Below are 22,343 nucleotides of genomic sequence, written 5' to 3' on the forward strand. Positions count from 1 at the left end.
GTATCGTAAAAGATGAACAATAAGTAATCATATTTTCAAAAAAATCTATATTTAATAATAATATATTTAATAATAATAATAATATAATAATAATAATAATAAAAATAATTTGTCTTATTAAATATTTTCTTATTAAAATATAAACATTAAAAAATTGCGGAGTATTTTAAAATATATATTTTCCTACATATTTCTTACACATAAATATATGTAGACTAATGTGGAAATCATCAAATATCTTTAATATATTTTTGAAGAAGTTAAAGAAAGTACATATATATACAATGTTTTGTAAAATACGCATCGTAATTTTACAGCATATTAAGGTAAGTTTAATCTGCTAAATTTAAAAACAATTTTGTATCGATATAAAACAATTGATTATCTTTTCTCTTTCACAATTTAATAAAATTTGTAAATTTTCCGATAACAAATTTTAAATATGTGTCTGAATAAAATTTATTCAAAGTATATTAAAAGAGTTTATATCGGCAACAAAACTTTAATTTATTTGAAATAAAATTTACTTGATATTAATAGCAAAATATGCAAAAACATTTTTATAAAGATAATTTTTAAGAAATTAATTTTGTTGAATATACTTACTCCAAAAGAATAACCATTACTCTGGAATAAAAAGACACGATTCCAAATTTGTCAAAAAACATCTATTGTTTGATGCGAATTTTACAATACATTTATAACATCGGGGTATAATATTATAGCTTATACATATATAAATATAAAAAATAAATATATTTATAAATATTTTATTTCACTATTCTTAAGAAAAAAAAGGTTATTTTAATTTTATCCTCTAAGTTATATACTCTTTAATTATTTTTAAATTTAAAAATGCTCAAAATTAAAAATAAAAATAAAAATGCTCAAAATTGCATATAAAGAGAAGGCGCACTAAGTCAGAAGGCATGCGGAAAAAAAGATAATAGTATTTCGATCTTATTTAATCAAAATTACTATTAATATTTTAGTTTGTATTATATAGTGAAAGAGGTAAAGGAATTTTGACATGAGATGCGCGCTCGTAAAAGCTCAATAACAAGATAATACATGCTAATGAAAATGCGCGATTGTCTTTAATGAGTCTAATACAATTTTATGTTTTTGTTTAAGAATCTCATGTCAAGATCCTCGGATTCTCGATATAATAATGGAGATTAAATCGTCAATATATATTACATTCTTAGAGAAGTTAATAAAAAGAACTACAAGTTTTGCAGAGAGTTTGAAGGTATAGCTACGGGAGGCGGGAAAAATATTTACAAAAGCCATCCTTCCTCGCGGGTCACGCTCTACCGGAGTTACTACGGGATAGTATTGTCGTTAAAGAGTGCAGAGAAGAGAACTGTGGCAACATGCTACCGGTCCTTTCCGAGTTTGCTCAGAAAAACTTCCGGTGTATGATGGGCTTGTAAGTAAGAAAATACAGGAGAAGACAAGCTCCGTAGGTGGCAAACATCTCGATCGTTTTTCGAATATTACATGAGCAAACGCATAATGCGTTCACACATTATCTTACCAGTCCAAATTCATTATATCTTGCTCTTTATTTTATCATCAATTTTATTTATTTCATACTAATTTCATTATCAATTTAATCTCGAAATTGAAAATTATTTTGCTCTTTATAAATAAATTTATAATCAACATCGACAAATAGTATGGGCGTCTGCTGCTCAGGAAAGAAACGGAGAAAAATGGAAAAATATTGAAAACTAATGAAATGCTAAACAATTATCGATCACACTTATCTGTATCATTTGTTACCGCGCGCATCAAACAAAATACAATAGCGTTTAATGCAATGAATAATAATGATTCAATTTTTCGTGATATAACAAAAAATAAATATTTCTATCTTTCTACCATACCATAAAACACGCGACACGTAATATATATTGATTTAATAAAGTACAATATTCAAATGATGGTAAGATATGGTAATACTCGTATTTTAATTAATGCGAAGAGTATCCCATAATTTTTACTTCATTCAATTCTGCATTTTATTTACTTCAGCGACAACGGGACTATACAATACTGTACTGCGGTTCAAGAAACCGCGATATAAAATAGCCCGGTACGTTGCGCTTTATTAAGCGCAATGAACGGCGAACGAGATAGCGCAACACGCATCCGCGAATACGCAAGTTGTGCATCGCGTGTACACGTCTACGTGTTGCAGCGTGTTGCAGCGCCGCGAAAGCTTTCCATTCTTCACACAATATATAATGCACATGGCGTTATACGGATATAGAAATCTACACAGTGTCCCAAAATCATCGGATGATATTTTAGAAAGCAAAGGCAGCTCAGTACATAAAGAGATATACATAAATAAGTAAGAAAAAGACGCGTTATTCTTGATGAAATATATATCGAGTAAACTTTTTTGTTATAAAATTTCAATTTAAAAAGCTTTTAATTGTAAAAATATTTGATATAAAAATTCTATCAAATAAGAAAATTTACTAAAAAATCAATTTTTTTTCAATTAATCATTTTTTTTTTTCAATTAAAGTTTTACTAAAAAATCAATAGATTGATATAATCTATTGATTTCTAAGATATCATCAAATGATTTTGATTATATTCTATACATATGTACACAGATAACGTGGCGAGAGCACGACAGAGAGCATATAAGAGCAAATTCGAGATAATAATGCAAAATACAGCCATATACATTGCTGGAGACCATATATATGTATGTATGTGTATACATCTCTGTGATGTATTATTCCGATTATAAAGATAATAAATAATTCGCGCGATTTAATTAATCCCTTGATTATATAAAAACGTTCTAATTGGTTGAATCGTTTCTACATTATCAAACACTAGAAATGGCTCTGCACGCGAATCCTTTTACAAAACTAATGTTTTCCTTAGATACATCAAATCAAATTTTTATTATAATAAAAAACTTTTGAATTTTTTAATAATGACTCGTTTATCGTGGAAAATAATATTCCTGCTAATCAAATATTGTTGATACAACAACAATATTTCTTTCATTGTAGGATTTTTCACGAATGATTAAATTAGATATATTTTTGTGATAAAAATATGATTGTACGTGTGGAAAATATTAATTAAAATGTTTGTACATTTATCCTATAAATTTTAAGCGACTAATAGAATACACAGAATATGTATATGAAATTCAATAATTCTAAATTTTTTAAATAAACAATGAGAAGAAATGCAATCATAAAATTTATTTTTTTTAATAAGTGTTCTTATGGCAATTAAAAAAAAATATAAAAGTTTGATTATATTATTCACATTAGTTATATATAAATAAAATCGATATAATAAAATTAACTAAGAATATAAATTTATAAACAAAAGCTTGATAATTTTGGTAGTTGGTAAATGCATTACGAAATTATCGGATGATAGAACTATCCCTTTAAATAGTTGCGTGGATTAGGTCAAACTTCAAACTTGGAAACAGTTCCCTTGGGCCATATACTCAATTGTCTTTCATTTCTGTTCTTGATAGATAATTTTAATTTATTCTTACATTCTTACATACTTTACTTTATTCTAACATTCTTATATAGAATATTAAATAAACAATTGCAAAATAATTAAATAATTATAAAATGTGTAATTATCATATATCGTCTTCTCCAGCAATGTATTGCGCTCTCAATTCTCAGTTATACTAGTCGGGCATAAATTGACAGTAAGAAACAATTATAAATATTCTGAAATAAAAAGAAATAGTGAGAAAATATATTTACAAATCATATTGCAGAGATAGTATAATAAGAGAAAAGGAAAAAAAAAAGAAAAAATAAGAAAAAGGGTGAAAGAGGAGAGTTGCAGCAAAAGCCCGTGCCACCTGCAGAGTTTTCGTAACTTCCAGATCTGTTTGGACTATACCTTCTTTGCGTTGAGGGTGCAGCGGAGGTTTCAGATCCCGATTGCAAAAATCCTCTTTGCAGCACTCGATGACGAAGCTCGTGTTTCGCGAGTCGCTCGTCATGCAGAAGATGAGCGGCTCGGGCTGCGACGGCGGCAAGTGTCTATTCACGCACCTTCAAGCCGATTTTGCACCAGTTTCAAAAAAACGAGACGAGGAAACACTCGGTGTAAGACGCGTTCGCATCAGGGCACGAGATAATCAAGGGAAACATTTCGTGCGGTTTTAAAGTAAAAATTAACGCGAACGAGAATCCGAATATTTCTTTCGTAGCACGACAAAAAGTATTAGCGCGCTTCTATGGCTGCGTTCTGAATCCGCATCCATTTATCGAAATTCATTCTATGCCATTTGTTATGATTCGCGAGCACGTTAAATGCTCTACTAACGTTTACAAGCAGACTCCTCGTATAAATATCCTTTAGGATTTTATATATAAATAATTACGATTTTAAAAAATCCTATTATATGATTTTCTATATTTTTTAATTTTTCTCCCGGTATTTGAATTTCATTGATTTTTTTATTTAATCGATTATTTTATCGTGCTACCGAAAGTTTCGAGAATTTCCCGACATTTATCAATCAAATTTAATTTACCTGATAACGTCATTCGATTTCTATATTTCTATATTTCTATTACATAATATTTGCAATTATTAATCTAATGTCAATTATTATTAGTCTCAATATTTTTTATTTTATAAATCATATTTTAAAGTGATTAATTTTGTTTTGTAACTACATGACATATCTATAAGAGATTTTATATATATAATCTCTTACAGACAAAGTCAAATTGGAAAAAGAATTTGTGTGATTGAATAAATTAAGTTATATAAATATACGCCCGCCGATTGACCGACAATGAAGCGAAAATATTGCACGAAATACGTGTACGCGCCCGTTAGATTATTTCGCATCACAATTCACACACGGATGCGAATGCTGTCGAGGAAATAGGATCACTGAGCAAAAACTCTAGCACAAAATTGAAAGAGAAGTACTAAAAAAGAAAAAAAAAAAAAATAAAACGGGAGAGAAATGCGAGAGCGGGGGTTGGTAGTCGGAAGGAGCAAAAGAAATTCGCAACACCGTGCAACTCAACACACTCTCGTGATACCTGACATGTGGGGGTAGCCAGTGAGGTAGTGCATATCTTCCTGATTCCTGAAATTCTGTTACTTCTGTCGGAATGGCTTCGGAGCATACAACGGTATGTATAGCGCAGAAGCCCCGCGTCGACTCTCGCGATGCGAGTCTTTCTATCGATCGGGCTTGTTCTACTACAGTAACCCCGACGAACTCGAGAAAGGGACAATCTCGATTCGTCGAGAGAAATGTGAGTCGAATCGCCTAAAACGATCTTCAAAGCAGGCACATCTCGCACATTCTGAACAAACCGAAATCGTCACAGCAAAGAAAATGTGAGTTAGGGACAAACGATGAACACTACGATGCAATGTGTGTTAGTCTTTCAAACTCGGAATCTTTCAAACTCGATTATTCTACGAAAAAGCGCAATATTCCATATAAAATCTTCTTAAAAAATGTGATATTTTTTCAAATCTTTCATATATCGTTTCAAACAATAAATAGAAAAAGTCTCTCTCATTCGCCCTAGCACAATATATATGTATTGCGATATATTTGTAATTTATATTCACAGTCTCCGTTTAATATTAAAAAATGCTTTTTTTAAATCTTGTTGATTTAATACGAAGATTATGTTGACAAAATATTATAGGCCAACAATTATATAATCACATTTTAAACTAACTAAATGTGATGTTCAATTGTTATCTTATATATAAGCGCATTAAATTAATCGCTATCATTTTTTTTTGCGTATAAAATCCTCCATTTTTTTATCAAGATTTTATTTTATATTAGTTTGAATAACATTTTCAAATAAAAAATATCAATACAACTGACTTCATATTTGTCAACTAATTAAAGCTATCTTTACACAAAAAAAAATATCAATATTACCAAGTTAAATTTTTTTCCAAAGTATTATTAATTTTTTTAATTAACGGCTCAACTATTACTTCTTTTACGTAAGAGCTTAACTATAATTTAAAAGAATGTCAAACGAAACGCAAGTACCGGATCTTAATGCTCGGAATAACTTCAGTTTCCTTTTAAAATTTTTTTTTCGGATGTATATATATGTATATTATATGTATATCGTCGTCGCGCGGGAATTTGATTCGCAACTTATGCAAATCGCATTTCGTCGCGACACGCACGTCAAGGTGAGCCACAACATGTGCCGCGATTTGACCGTCGTGAATCGCATGCGAACTGCCGGATACGAAATCTCTTGGACAATCGGTCGTCGTGCATATTTTACTGCAAGTGCTCGCTGATTTGCGTTCGATCGCGTGATAATTGATTTCATTGGTCGAGCCTCCGTCGAATCGTATTAGCATATGTGCCAGAAACGCGAGAGCATAAAAAAAAACGAAATCTGCATTAGCGATACCATGTTATTAACTGTTCAAGATCATCATTTCAGAGAGCAAAGATTGAAGTTCGTCAAATTTATCTTAATAAACATATTACAACGTGCGAAAAGATAATTTGTTCAAAAAATGTAGCAACAAGACAAAACGAGATTAAACGCATAACTAATATCTTGGATTTTTATAATTATATTTTTCTTTAAAATTTATAGAAATATTAGATTTAGAATTTTGTTTGTTCCATTTTTAAAATGTACACAAACCCAAAAATATAAAGGAATTCTTAATTCACTAATTGATTCAATATGTAATATATACGTACATGTATAATGTCACCATTGCAATAATGTGACGAAAAAGATATTAAATACAGTATACTAACTGTTGTAAAATAAAATTTATATTTTAATATATTATATATATAAAATAAAATCCACAATTCTTTATAATTGCTGTTATATAAAAAACAATCGTGATTATTAAAATTACAAGAGCAATAATCGGCGAATTCTTTCCTACGTTTTATAAATAAAATGATCCTAATATTTGCGCATCATTTCCGATTAAATGCAATTCACACGAGTGGAGACGAATATATTAAAAATTAATTTGAAAGTGACAAATATACAAGGAAATCAAAACATAATAACATTTTACTTCACCAAATGCAATTCATAATTGCGTTAGAATGTCATTTTATCTATTCACGCAAGTAACTTTGAAAAAAAATATACATATATATATATATATGTATGCATAATTTGACGAATCGATATAAACGCACAAATAAAGAAAACATGTGTATGTGCGCATATCTATATTTATAACGCGCAATATAATGAAAAAATAGCGATAAGATAATTATTTTACGCAGGATGTTAAATCTCCCAACTGAAAAACCCACACTGCACAAAGAGTATATAATTATGCAACTCCGTCGGCTTAAAATGACGCTGCTCTATTTATTTTTGTTATTTCAAAAGTCACATGCTATCCACTCGGCTTTCGTAGGGGTTAGTCCTTGACAATATGTTATGTATAGGACGGTTACATTGTACACACGTAATAGAAACAGAAAAAGCCCTCGTCGGTCGCGAGCCCTTGGAAGAATACCTGAAGACAACTCAGACGTGTCGGGAGATAATAAAACTGGGTATGAATTCAGGTTGCACAGATCTTTATCGCAGCAGATCCACGAGCGATAGATGCCCGGCTTGCTGTTGCAGAAATGGGGTGCTTCCGGTGGCAGCCACTTACTTCGGTCGAGGCACCTTTCACAACACCACAATTCTAAAGTTTAATCCGGAAGGCTCGCGCACATTGCTCGATCGCATAAGCCCAAGTTACCAAACGTTATCTTTTCTTTATCTAGCTACGTGATTATATTAACTGCGCGAATATATCTATATCTTATCCAATCAATTTATTTAATTAAAATTTTCAAAAAATATTCATTTTAATTTTCTCGTCAGAAATGCTGATACAAGCTCATTTTGTATTTTTGTCCGTTCGAGTGATTAATAATAAATAAACACTTCAATTATATGATTAAAACTATATATATTTAATATGAGTGAAAAGTATACTTTGCGCTCCATTTTACCTGTCCAAAAAACAAGTAGAGACAAAAGAAAAGTAACTGCAAGTCCACCTTCGATTCTGATCTACTTTCGCTCGATCGACATTCCATAAAATCTTTCAATGTGTGCGATGTGGATTCACGCTTAACGATGCAACATTATCGATAGATTTTGCATTTATGCGATCGCATATAAAATTGCCTCGTGCTGCTTTCACCGGATCGAGTAATCTCGGTCGCGCTATTTTCAATACGATCTCCGACTGAATTATCTGAATTATCCGTCTGGCGTATCAAACATTTAAAGGGGCCATCCACACGTCTGCGACCTCAGAACTGTCTCGGTTGATCTTGTTAGATTTTGAAAGTAGTAAGTATTTCATAAATCTGAATGTTATTAAAATATAAGGAACATTATTGAAATATAAATTCAGCTGAGACTCCTCCAAATTGTTCAGATTGCCCAGATGAAATTAAGAAATATTCAAAAGCGACATGGAGTTTTTAAAACTGATATTATTATGTGCAATTAATATTCAGTAATCCATTTATCAAAAGTAGATAAGATTGGAAATTAAGAATTTATGCAACACAATGACCCGAGTATTAGCGAACAAATGTTTTTATCCGAGAGAAATGTTGGATATTTTACGATATTAAATATAATATTAAGCCATGCATATTTCAAGAGACATATAATGTATAATTATTTTGGTAAAAGGATCTAAAACTTCACTTTTTAAAAAAATTAAAAAAGAAAGTAACAAAGTAATTAAATTTTATATCAAGTTTTCAAAAGTTGTTAAAACAAACTTTTATATCAGATAAATATAATTATATAAAAATTGTTCCATTTACATATAAATCCTGTGTTATATTTATAATAATATAATGTTTTAGAGTAATTAATAGAAAAACAATTTTTAATACTTTAAATCAAAAAAACATTCACAATAATAAGAATAAACTCGAAATATCCCAAATTATAATATTATAAATTAGAGAACAATACATATATATCTAAGTTAATAATATTAATCTAATTTTAAAATTATCGAATTAAACTATCAGTTTCAAAATATTTTTCTAATAATATACGGAAAACTCCATATCTCATAATATAATTGATATTTCATCACCCAGCATTAGACTCTCATCCTTTGACACGATGGTACCGCGGGGATAACATCGTCCATGGTAAAAAAAAAATGTCGATCTTTACAGAGCGAAGGTTGAGTTCATAGTGCGTTTGGCACACGCGCATTGCGCTATCTTCTCAACTTTTGACCTTTCGATCCTTGCGGATATTGCAAGCTTTTCCAAAGCACAGAATTTAAATAAACGTATTTATACATTATTTCCAAAATTAAAGGTAACAATAAAATTGATACTTTAATATCAGATGATGACATAAACAAAATTTGAAAAATTTGCAAAATTATAAAATCAAAACTGGAATCTATTCAGTTTTAGACAGAAGATTAATGAGCATAATGTAAAGCTTAGATTAGAAGAAATCTTAGAAATTTAAAATCATTAAAAATAACAAAAAAAAAATGGTTTGTAGAGTAATTTAAGTGAGTTATAATTTAATTTAATAATAGATAAATTTATAAATCCATACAAGATTAGAATTTACAATATATACTCTTCATAGTTGTATTCTAAATAAACTTTAAATTATTCCTCACTGTCGTTTATTTTGATTGGATCAAAATATTTTGAATGAATCTAAAGTGAAATATGTAAATAAAACTCTATTCTGAATGTTTTGTGCGAGCATTAAGCCGCGTATTCACCAATGAATACAAGCGAGCACGAGCGAGCGACCGTTTTCGTGCTAGCTATCCTTTACATACCAAACAATTTATTGAGTACGAATGCTTGCTGATGATCGCTCATGATCGCTCTGTTTGTAAATACGCTGCTTTAGAATGTTTCATTTTGCACAAATATATAAGAATTAGATTTTTATATACGTCATGAGAAACAATGTATAGTTAGATTATAGTATAATTTAAAGAATAATTATATTCTTCAAATAGAGAAAATTCCTTGTACATCCTGTATTTGAAACATTTTATAAAATGCATTGAACTACATATTTGAATAATGCGCTTCTACGTCTAAACAAAAAACTCGTTCGTTCAAAATGTTTATCTTAGCCGATTTATCCGGAATGGTCGAAAGTGCATCGTACAAATTTGTTCTCAACAATTTTCTTTCAAGACGACAAAATGTCAAAAACTCAATAGATCTAAATCACAAAAGTGTCATCTCATTTGCCAAAACTATATTGAAACTTGTATATGGCTACCCCCACGTCCGCGAGCAAGAAACTTCCTCGATGCATTCGAGATCGATATCGCAGGGGGGAGAAAGAGGAGAGGGAAGGTAACCATCGAATTTTGCCCCGAGTTCGCCCTGCGATCGATCGCGACCAGAATTTCCGTACCTCATAGCAGTTCGAACTTGAAATCTCGCCACGCATCACATTCGGTAACGTTACCAACGCGACGACTGGCCGACAACAATAATTCGTTTCCGCCGAAACGGGCGCTAATCGTGGCCCGGGCGAGAGTGGGCTGGAAAACCGGCTAAACGTTCATTCGTGGAAACCACGACGAGGGCATCGATCGCGCGTTGAAGCGAAACCACTAAAGGCCATATCATTTGATATAAAGATTGCATGGTATTTCTCGCGGATAGTGACCTGAACCGCTAAACGCACGGGGCAAATATATGATAAACGTTTACGGAAACTCACGATCAATTGGATAAAAGAAGTTATCTTTCATAGATATTTAATTTAAAACTTGAATGTGTAAACTATAAATTATTTTAAATAAAAAAATAATAGAGATATAAAAATTACTAAATTCTGTTAACTGTTACTAACTTCTGTTATAGAAAGATGGAATCACAATTCACAAATACAAAATAAAAAATTTGTACAGTAATTTTTATATGTAAATTTGAAATATATTGCATAAATATAAACTGAGATTTATTATAACAAAATGAATTTTCAAATAAAAGAGAGAAAAGTAAATATATCATATAACACTTTTAAAATGTTATAAATCATATTTTAAACATAAATATTGCTTTACGTTATATTTATATTGTAAATAAAGAATAAAATAAATCAAAATTTAAAAAGAAGATAACAGTTAGTAATAATAAAATTGTGTAAACAATAATAATAATATTATAAAAATAAGTTTGAGACAGAAATGCCTACCTAAACGAATCTGTGTAAGTTTTGTATTAATGTTGATTATATTCAGACAGAGTATAATCATGCTTTCAACACAAGCATGAATTGTTCGTTTCATTTGATAAACATATATTGATAACGGAAGTAAAGAACGAATGGATCTTGTTTTGCTACAAACGCGTTAGCTTATAAAATCTGCACTAACATTAATGTCACTGACCGGTCACTAACAAGCCAGACACCATAATGATTATCGTCTAATTCATTATGAAACGTCAATATAATATATTTACATATTTTAAAATATGTCTATGTCAAACCTTTCTCTTGAAATAAATTCCATTTTCGGCCTCCTAACTAATATAAATTGTTTTGCAAATTGTCCAACAATCAGACATATATCTTAAACAATATAGTGTATTAAAAATTAATAAATTTGAAATAAAGCACTTATTGAGAAAAATAAACACAATTTCTCGCAGGACAAAAGTTTGCCAATTTCAATCGAATGTTATCTATATAATTGATGGCAAATCTGCCGACACAACCCAAAAATGAATCAATGTGTAGAAGGAGATTTCAATTTTAAATCGCATATACTTGTCAATAAAATCCACGTGCAAATATATTACCTCCGAGCATACGTGATGACGCCATTTTCCAAGCTCGTACTGGCGAAACAATAGCCATCAGTTTCGCATGTGTAATTGCCTTCTTCACAAATGTCACAATAACACCTCAGTAACCCTAAAAACAAACAAAAATCATTAATTATTTAATTTAAATTGTTTATATAAATAATATATACAATAATCAGAAAGAACAAATTTTCCATTTTTTTAATTATTTTAAAATTAAATTGTTTCCAGTGAAAATTTTATTAGGTGCTATGCTTCTTCAAAATATTTTTAAAATTTTAAGTATGTTTATAATTAGCAAAATATATTAATAATATGTCCTCTCTCCGCCACCTCTCAGCGATGTTAATTATAATTATAAACAACAGATTCAATCAAAATTTCGTTTTTGCAGCAGATTGTTATCACACCTACATATCATTGTTATACACAACTATAATCATATATTAATATCATAAATATCGTAAGACAAACATTAAAAACATTAAAAAAAAATTGTTACTCTATAGTTTTTTTTGTACAATTTTATTCGCACTTGCATAACATCTTTACGGATTTTTTAAATTGACTTACAAAACTATTTTTCAAAATGTTATTATATTTATATTATGTAATTCTTTTTCTATTATATAAATAATTTGTGTTCATAAACCACAATTAAAATTATATTATAAAATTATATTGTAAAAATATAATTAGTCTCTCTCTCTCTCTCTCTCTCGCTCTCTCTCTTACAGTTAAAAACCTTTAAATATTATATTTAAGGATTTATTTCAAATTACATATTGTCTAAGTTAATTTTTTTCTATAGCTATATTTAATCTTTTATACTAATTATAACTTATGATAATATATATAGGATATGACGTAGGAGTATTCATATAGTTCTAAATACTGATAAATTAATATTTTCTCATTTTTCTTACCTTTTATTAACCTTGCGATTAAACGTATAGATTATTTGATATCAAATTTTATAGATAAAATAAATTTCGCGGAATGAAAAAAATATGGGAAGAAAGATATTTTATATATATATACATATATATATATATATATATATATATATATATATATATATGAAACGCTATATGGCACGTATCACAATTGAGGGGCAGTTTATTTTACGATAATATAACATCGTCGTAAAATTCGCAAATATTGATATACAATTTTCAAGATATATTGAATAATTACCAATCGCAATTATTATTACATTGAGAGAAAGAGAAAAAAAACAGAGATATTCAACAAAGAAAATTTAACATATTTTTATATTTTAAAAGCTATTATAGAATTTAAGAATATGTGAAAAGTTAAAAATTAAAAAATCTAGAAACCAAAATTTTTTATTCCTGATACCAATATCCAATTTACATTAAAAAAATGTAAGAATCAAAAATTAAAAAATCTAATAATAATCTAACAATCTAACATAATATAAAAATTTAAGGATCAAATAATAAAAAATGAACTGCGATTAGAAAAATATAAAAATTCGATAAAGTTCTGATATCAATCTTACTTATGATACACAGGCTCATCTCTCTTCAACTTTATTTGTCACGAAAAAGAGAAAATATGAATAGCATATAAAAAAATTATAAACACAAAAATTTTTGAGTTCGAATGACTCATTTTAATCATAACTTAAAAATACTGAAATGTTAAGAATAAGCTTAAGAAATTTATACTGTATATGATAATCCAATAATTACTCTATGATTATTGCTGTCATAAATAACACTATTTTGCGATTAACAATAAATACGAATAAAAAAAATTCAATGAAAAAAATTAGATTTAGCCTCAAAGGTAAAAATTATGCGTATATGCTAATGAGCATATAAATGTTATAATAAATTATAATAAATTAATATAAAAAAGATTTCAATTCCAATAAAAAAATATATTGTTTTTACGCATAATTATTATTGATATTATTGCATAAGTACGTTATTATATTATTGTATATGCAATTCGCATTTTAATTTTTTAATGATTAAGTTAAAAATCACAAAGTAAGCGTCACAGTAAGAAAAGTAATCTATCGATCAATAATTAATTCAATTTGATGATAGTGGTATCATCGCTATTTCTTTCTAGCTCTAATTTACAATTCAACGATTAACGCGAAATAGCCATGATCTCATATTCAGTATTCGTAAACAAACTACGCATAAACACGCAAAATAACAATCATATTTTTACTGAACATTTAATATTGCGTACTTTACCGAACTTTATATTTGATTTGAATATAAATGTCGAATAATAATTAAATAATAAATTGTAATAAATGTGAGATAAAAAACAGATCAAAGTATGTTTAATTTCCGAAAACTTCTGATACGTAATATTGAACGGAAAAAAAAAATACAAATAACTTTTAAATAATTACGATTGCTATTGCACTCACTTTTGATATCTAATGTAATTTCTTGATTTAATACAACGGAATTATTTAAAATTTCACTTCAACAATATAGAAAAATTTCTTATAACACGTGCAAATAATGTTTTGCATAAATACATACATACAAAAAATTAATTTTCCGCTGAAATATAAACTATTAAAAATTAAATAAAAAGTCTCAAAATTGGTTTACATTACATATATTTTATATCGTAGTAGTCCTATTATTTCGTAAAAATTCATAAATAATAAGTTAGAACTTTATTTTCAATAGTCTACATAATATAATTTCTAAAGTTAAAACAAATAGTTCTGACGGTTCTTTCTCGAATGGAATAAATTAATAAACAAATTATTTAATATTTTTAATAATTAAAATTATTTAGAAAATGAAAAAATATGCTGAATACTATAGGAGAAAATTGTTTTAAGATAAAGAATTCTCAGAACTCTCAAAAATCGATCAGTATCTCACCTCAATACTTGTACATGTAAGAGTGCCTTCGTAACTATTTTATTCTAATCCATATTTTTTGCTTTTAAAAGATATAACTCTTGTCAAACTATAAATCTTTAAAAAGCTGACGAAAAATCTCGCAGTACAAAATAAGACGTTGTGTGAGTTTAGCGTCTCAGTGTGTCTTAAGACATTTTTTTTAATTTAACGACCAGAATTTGTTTGTGCCAAAACTATCAAAAACTCTAGAACTATTGAAAATAAAGCCAAAAACTCTTAATCATTTATAAATTTCCACAAAATGATATGCATATTTCATATATACTAAAAGCTTGCTTTTTTCGATATTTAATAAATGTAAAATTAAATCTCAACTAATCAATTTTAACTAAAAAAATCTACGTTGAATTTTTTCAAATACTATAAAATAAAAAATATATAATATTTTTATTTTATTATGTACACTTAAATTATATTCTGTACACTAATTTTTGATGTTTTCTTTTCAGGAAATTCAAGATTCAATTAAGTTCAATTAATGTTATTTTGAATGTTTGTTTTAAGAGAGTGAAGTGCTTATAAATTATATTAGAAATAATACATCATACTGACTATTGTTTGGAACAATTTTATTATTTTTATTATGATATCTCGTTAGCCAAGAGATAAAAGGGTAGATGGATATTTTTTTCGCTACCTTATATCGATTGGAATCGCGTCATTCAACCTATCTCCGTATCTTGCGAGAAAAAATATTATGACTTTGACATTTTATTGGACAGTAAGGCGACACGCGCATTAAATATTATCTACGTATTGCGACTTCGGTTTATATACAAATGCCGCGTTGATCGTAGATTATAACCGCGAAAACTTATGACAGAGATATATGATGTAAAGCACTGCAATGTGTTGCACACAACACAAACGCACACACAAAACATAATGATATTTATCATTTATCATGCGCAGATGTAGTGTTCGATTCCTATAAACAATCATTACTCGTTCCATATTCTAATATTTCGCGATATCAACTTAGAAACTAAAATTTCATTAAAATAATCAAGCTATATCTTTTAATTATTTTCTTTAAATTAAAGAATCAATTATAAAATAAATATCTTATTTTTGTTTTAAAATTCAAACTATTTGAAAGATGATGTAATAATTAGTCGCTAGTAGCGCAATCTTGTAATATTAATTTTGATAAAGTTTGGAAATCACGCGAAATCAACTATTTATTAAAAATTCCAACTTAATCAGATAAATCGAATTAATCAGAAGTTAATCAGATAAGATATCTTATATATACAGGATATCCGAAGGTCACCGCATCACTTGCTAGTGATAGATTCTTGAGATCATTTGGAGATAATTTTTCCTCAGCGAAAATGTCGAGGCATCAATAATTTCCGAATTATAATAAGCGATCTAAAAAGATAACTAAACTTTCTGAAAAAAAAAAATTGAAAATATTAAACTAAAACTATATTCTTTAGTTTGCTGAAAAAGTTTATTTAAATAAAATTTTTATTTAAGATTTAATTACAAAGATATATTATAATAATAAAAATTAGAAATTTGCCAGAAACATGATGACCTGCCTCGATATTTTTGCTTACGAAAAATCATTTAATGATCTCAGGAATATGTGAGCAAATGACTCTGGGACACCTCGTATATTTGTAATTTTTAAAATTGATATTAAGAAATGTTAAAAATATTACAAGTAATATAAAAAAAAATATATATATATATATACCTATATAAATAAAAATCAATAAATGTATCTTATAATATCTGTGTGTGCGTGTGTTTTTATCAGAAATAAATAACTTATAAATTTCACCTTGTTTCTCCTATTGTTCCTACATAATCTCTCTTAACAACGCTAATACGTCTTCTACGACAAACATTAGCTAATATTTGCATTTACGTGCGCACAGCATTATACTTGTTGTACAGACGTGTACGTATGTATATATAGAATCTTGTTAACATCGTTGCTTGAAGCAACGATAGCACGCAGTCGGTCTTTTCGTCGAACTTACGATCGTTTTATCAAACAGCTTGCAAACGCTAATGGCCCGTAAGAATCCGCGGAATAATAATGTACCGCCAGAACGAAGAAGTAGTCGTGCACGGCGTTTCATCTATCGGTTGCAGGAACGTCGGAGCGTGTACTGCTTTTTCAATGAGGATTCGAGAGCCCGATTTGCATGCACGACAATTACTAAGCATCGAATCCATCAGAGCGAAACCATCGGTCTCATCGTAAGAGAAGAGGATGTAACGAAGATACTAGAGAACAAATAAAGTAAGGAGAGGGGAAGTGTGCATGTGCGTATATGTGTGTATGTGAGAAAGAGAAAGATAAAGAGAGAGAGAGAGAGAGAACAAGCTCCTTTTATTATATAAATCAATATCGTTAAATCGAGTGTTTCCGAACTTTTTTGTTGCAACAATATAAGAAATATCAAGTATCTTTTTATGCTACAATCCAGTTGTTTGTGTCAATTCTTATTCGCGCACACTTTTTTGTCAATCAAAAACAAAAAAGATCCTCGTTAAAATGATTATGCAATAAAAGATATATTGATTTGGAGTTAGAGAAAAGCAAGTTGAAATATTTCAGTCATGGCACATGGCGTAATATTACAGTATAGGTAGATCAATTTAATTCCAATAATAAGTAACATTATATAATCAATGTTAATGTCAATAAATTGATATATTTTTTCAAATTATGAGCATATAAAAATATACAAATTTGATATAATATATATATATATATATATATATATATATATATATATATATATATATATATGTATATGTATATATATTGGTCATAATATTTTAATGTTAATAATAATATTAAACTTATTGCTTTCTCGTGAGATATTTCTCTCCCTTTTTTTGAGATTGTTAAATCAATTAAATATGTACTTTTAATAACACATTTTTTAACATATATATTGGAGAAGCAAGAATATGTGTATTTACGAAACACTGTGCAAGCTACTAAATATGAAACAAATTAAATATTTTTCTGTAGATATATTGACTAAAGCATTGAAAAAAATGCGACACAAATGAGATACCAGATCCCATATCTTAATTGAAAATAAATATGAAGATAAAAACGCAGATAGTAACAATATAAATAAATATATGATGTAAACAAGTTTAAATGATCGTTAATTCTGCGATTTAAAAGTTTTATTACTGAAAAAATCAGTTCCATCTGCTTATGCAAAAGTTTTGTATTTGTCTAATCTATCGCAATCGATCAAATCTCCAAATTATTAAATATTTTTTCTGAATTTTATCGTAAATTTAAATATCTCAGTAGAATGTATCAATCGTAAGCAACAGCTTATGGCACTAACAATCAGTTTTCAATGTCAAGTTAAAAATTCCTTTTTACTTTATTTCTTTTGACAATTATATGCTTAATATCATTTATAATGGACAATAACATAAAACAGTTGTTTGAAGGAATAAATATCAAGCAATTATGCGAACAGCATTCCACGGCTCAAATGGTTCAAACGATTATCTATTTTTGAATTGTATCGATATCTATGTATGAAAACTGAAGAAAATAAAATTTTATTGTAATTGCACTATCCCACATTGATTTTAGTTTACTTTAATAAAAAAATAAACATACAAAAATATCTATTGTAGAAAATATGCATTTATCACTGTAGAAGTATAAGCAGTATTACATTCTTTTATAATTTTGTACGAGATTTCATTTATTCTAAATTAATGATAAAATTTTACTTTTTTAGTATAAAATTAAAGATGTATATAGATTTTACAAGAGTTAAAATAATTATGATTGAGAAGAGAGAATTAAGAAGGAATTGGACGGAAATCAGCTACATCAAAAATTAGTAATCTAACATATTTCGAGATTCATAAATTTAACATTGCACAAGACATTCACCTTTACCCTTAAAAAAAAAAAAAAAATAATAAATAATTTATAAATTAAAAATTTGCTTTATGGAATAATTTAATTTTAAAATATCTTATATCAAATTAATTTTTTATAGCGGCTATACACAAAAATTCATGAAAATAAAGATTTTAATTTTACGAGACAAATCTTTTTCATTTATAAATTAATTATTAATTTTATACTTTAAAAGACTAAAAGTGTGTCTGTGCGATATCAAAATCTCAATCTCAAAATTAGATTTATTAACTTTTGACGTAGCTGATTCGTCCAGTTCCTTCTTAAAGCGCGCCCCGATGCGTCGCGGGGCTCTTAAAAACGGAGGTGCGGAGAGCACGAGACGTACAAGCACCGACTGCACCGGTTCACCCTTCCGCATGCTTTTCGGACCTCGTGCAGCAACGAGATTAAACGGCCCTTCTGTACACGACGGCGCGTTACTTACGCAATGTTATGTGCGCGCCGTTGAAGGGGAGAAAGCGGTAACAGAGAGGAGGAACGGAGAAACAGAGGAAGAGATAGGGACACGCGAGCTGTAGAGAGAGGGAGAGAGAAAGAGAGAGAGAGAGAGAGAACGAGCGCGAGAGACAGAACCCGACAAAAATATAGAAAGAGAGAGAGAGAGAGAGACTTTACACGCATGCAAAAAATATGTACATACATACACAGGTAAAGGAGATCCGTTCACAAAGCATATCGCGGGAGACAAACAAAAGTGCGTTCAAGAAAAGAGATTCGCCGAAATCATATTGCATCATTTTTATTAGTGTATTTTCCTCGATATTAAGCCTTGAAAAAATTGAATTTTAAACTCTCTATCTAGATAATTTTGAATACAATTATCTAATTATCGAGGACATTTCAAACTATTTAAATATGTACATTGAATATCTTATTTTCACATTATATAATCAAATATATCAATATTCTCTATAATTAACTAAATAAAATCTTATTGTGCGTGTTTGTATTCATTTAAATTGAAATAAATATTCAACATTTTAGTTCAAGTTTGATTATACACGCGATTATACACGCGATACACAGATTTTAACACGCGCTTTATTTTATAATAAATGTATTACAATTTAAAAATATTTATATAATTATTCAAAAATATACAATCATATATCGATAATCGGTGAAATATCTTTAGTAATGCAGGCAATATTTATATACATATATTGCATTTTTTCGATATTGTATTTTATAAATATTCTTAGCAATTAATCGAGAGATATTTTGATATTTTTTAATTTATCCTTTCATTTAGAAAAGTTTAGCATGGACGTTATTGTATCTTTAAATAAAAAAGGTGCGGTATTTGCTCAGTTATGTGGCAAAAATAATTTATTTTGTTTAGAATTATATCAAATAAAGCTTTTTATTTGATATATAATTTATTTAATATAAATTCTTTCTTTATAGAATTTATTTGATATAAATTCTTTTTATTTTTTCCATTTTAATGCACTGTATACATTTTTATATACATAACGTAGCATTCATGCATAGAATTGATGAATGAATATAGTATTGGTGTACATTTACATGTATATTATGTACGTATAATAATAATGATTAGAATCAAATAACAATTTTTTTTTAAACTTTTATAAATAATTTACACGTGAAAGAGAGAGAAAGATTTCAACTTTTTCTAGAGAATACTACTATACTCATTCTCTCTCATAATCTAGCTAGATCATGATTATCACTCAAAATTTTCATTCTTAAAATTATTACTATTCACCGGTATAAATAGAACTTCCACCAATATTCCGAAACGCATGTATCGATGATAGTAATGATGGCATTTTGCGGCACCGAAATTTTCACCGATTACACTTCTAGTAGCAAAGGTATACGCACCGTTCACCGGGTACGATGCGTGGAATAAGCAGAGGAGAATGAGGGCGAGGAAACTCGCCATGCCGCCGTCGCGGACGCCTCTCATCTTCCCTGAGCTTCCGCCGCAGCCGGTGGTCCGCCGTGATGATCGTGCTGTCCTGCCGTCGCGGATTCGCGAGGAATCGTCGTCCTCGCGGTTCTCGACCGCCAATCGTCGATCGTCGCACGGCTCAACGCCGATCGCGACGGAGTCGCGCGCGTGACTCGCGGACGGCGACGACGACCGCTGACGTCGATCGCGGTATCATTCTCCTCCGGCGATCGCCGTCCGGGGATGAGGCGAGGAGGAGTCGCCCCGCCGACGAGACACTTGTCACCGCGGTTGTTGCCACTGTCGGTGCCGCTGACGCGCGGCGCTCACTCGCATAAGAGCCACTTCCGAGATCGAACGCGGTTTCTAACCGCACCGCAAGCAAGCACTCACGCACTCCGGCTCTTATCGCGCTCAACGTCCTCCGTTTTCCTACGAGCCTTGTTTTTTCCGAGCGTACGAGCCGTCTGTTCACATCGTCCGGTCCAGAACGTAAGTCACTCGCGGCACTTTTACTTTGATTGAAGAGCACCGCGAGAATTATCTCACCGGATAAACGAAAGAATGACAATTCCAGAGATGCCGGGTGGTTGTTTTCGGTGGCGATTCTTCAGATACTTGTCGCCGTAGTGCGACGTCTCCGTCGCGGAAGATGCGCCGCCATTTTCCTACCGACAGGCCCGGTCTATTGCCCTCCGACGAGCACGCTGAGAAACCGCTCGCGACACCAAAGGAATATATATATATATTTTCACCGCTAGAGTCCACGAAGAGAATATCACTGGTAATCGTGCGTCGTCACAATTCGATCTCGTGGATACGATGTCTCGCCACGTATCATCGTTCTCGTCGTCGGCACTATTTCCGTAATTTCGGTACAATCTCGACACGACTGTCACGTATCTCGCTCATTAAAACAACCTTGCACGCTGACGGTCGAACAGCGACTGATACTACCGCTACTGCTGCGCTATTCGCTACTGCCGTTGCCCCCTCAACCTTCAGCCGATAGCACTTCGCGAAATATGTCGCTGCCTTCTTTTCAGGATCGTATATAGTTGTGTGTACATCAGAGTTGTGCCGTAGATTTCAAAATTACGTTTATATCAATTATTTACATGTGATATTCACATATTTTTTTTTTATTTAAACTATGTAAATTATTATTAATTAATATCAGAATGCAAGAAAGATATTATATCATAAAACAGTGTTAATTCATTATAATATTATATTAATATATATATATATATATATATTATATATATATATATATATATATACTATAATATTTATATATAATGCAATAATATATAATATTTATTTTCTTTTTTTGTTAATATAAAATTCAGTTTGAATTTTTTGTTGATTGTATGCGGCATCGAAAAATATTAAAATTATATATATCGTGTTTTATTATGTTTAAATCATATGCAACATGAATGAAATATCTTAGGAAAGGATATTTCATAGATTATTTATTGTTGATATAAATAACATGTTAAACATATTTTATATTATCTACGCATAGACATAAAATATTATATTTTACGTCCATATTTTACGTGGACGCCCAAACATTAGTTAATACTATCTCATCTTCAGAATTTTGTTATGAGCACATACACATGTTGAAAACCGAGATATAACATGAAAGTTAAAATCATTTAATAGAAAAGAAAGAAAAAAGAATAA

General features: G+C 29.5%; 1 protein-coding gene across 5 annotated transcripts in view; it reads right to left on the minus strand.

Annotated features, from left to right (window-relative positions):
* LOC126858912 (TGF-beta receptor type-1) overlaps window positions 1–20,994 on the minus strand; it is a 38,469-nt gene extending 17,475 nt beyond the window's left edge. For 2 of the 5 annotated variants that reach the window (XR_007688730.1, XM_050609637.1), the window contains exons 1-2: window positions 20,579–20,994; window positions 11,855–11,969 (exon numbers count right to left, since the gene is read on the minus strand). Coding sequence is in view for 4 of the 5 variants with exons in the window: in XM_050609637.1 (XP_050465594.1) it covers window positions 11,855–11,969; window positions 20,579–20,663 (200 nt within the window). In the remaining variant the exon portion in view is untranslated. Of the gene's footprint in view, window positions 1–3,915; window positions 4,071–7,536; window positions 7,695–11,854; window positions 11,970–20,578 lie in introns of all 5 variants that reach the window. The other 3 variants (XM_050609640.1, XM_050609638.1, XM_050609641.1) reach the window with 3 other exon arrangements.
* Between the last annotated feature and the right edge of the window lie 1,349 nt (window positions 20,995–22,343).

This window comes from Cataglyphis hispanica, chromosome 2 (assembly GCF_021464435.1).
Source record: "Cataglyphis hispanica isolate Lineage 1 chromosome 2, ULB_Chis1_1.0, whole genome shotgun sequence".
Lineage (NCBI taxonomy): Eukaryota > Metazoa > Arthropoda > Insecta > Hymenoptera > Formicidae > Cataglyphis > Cataglyphis hispanica.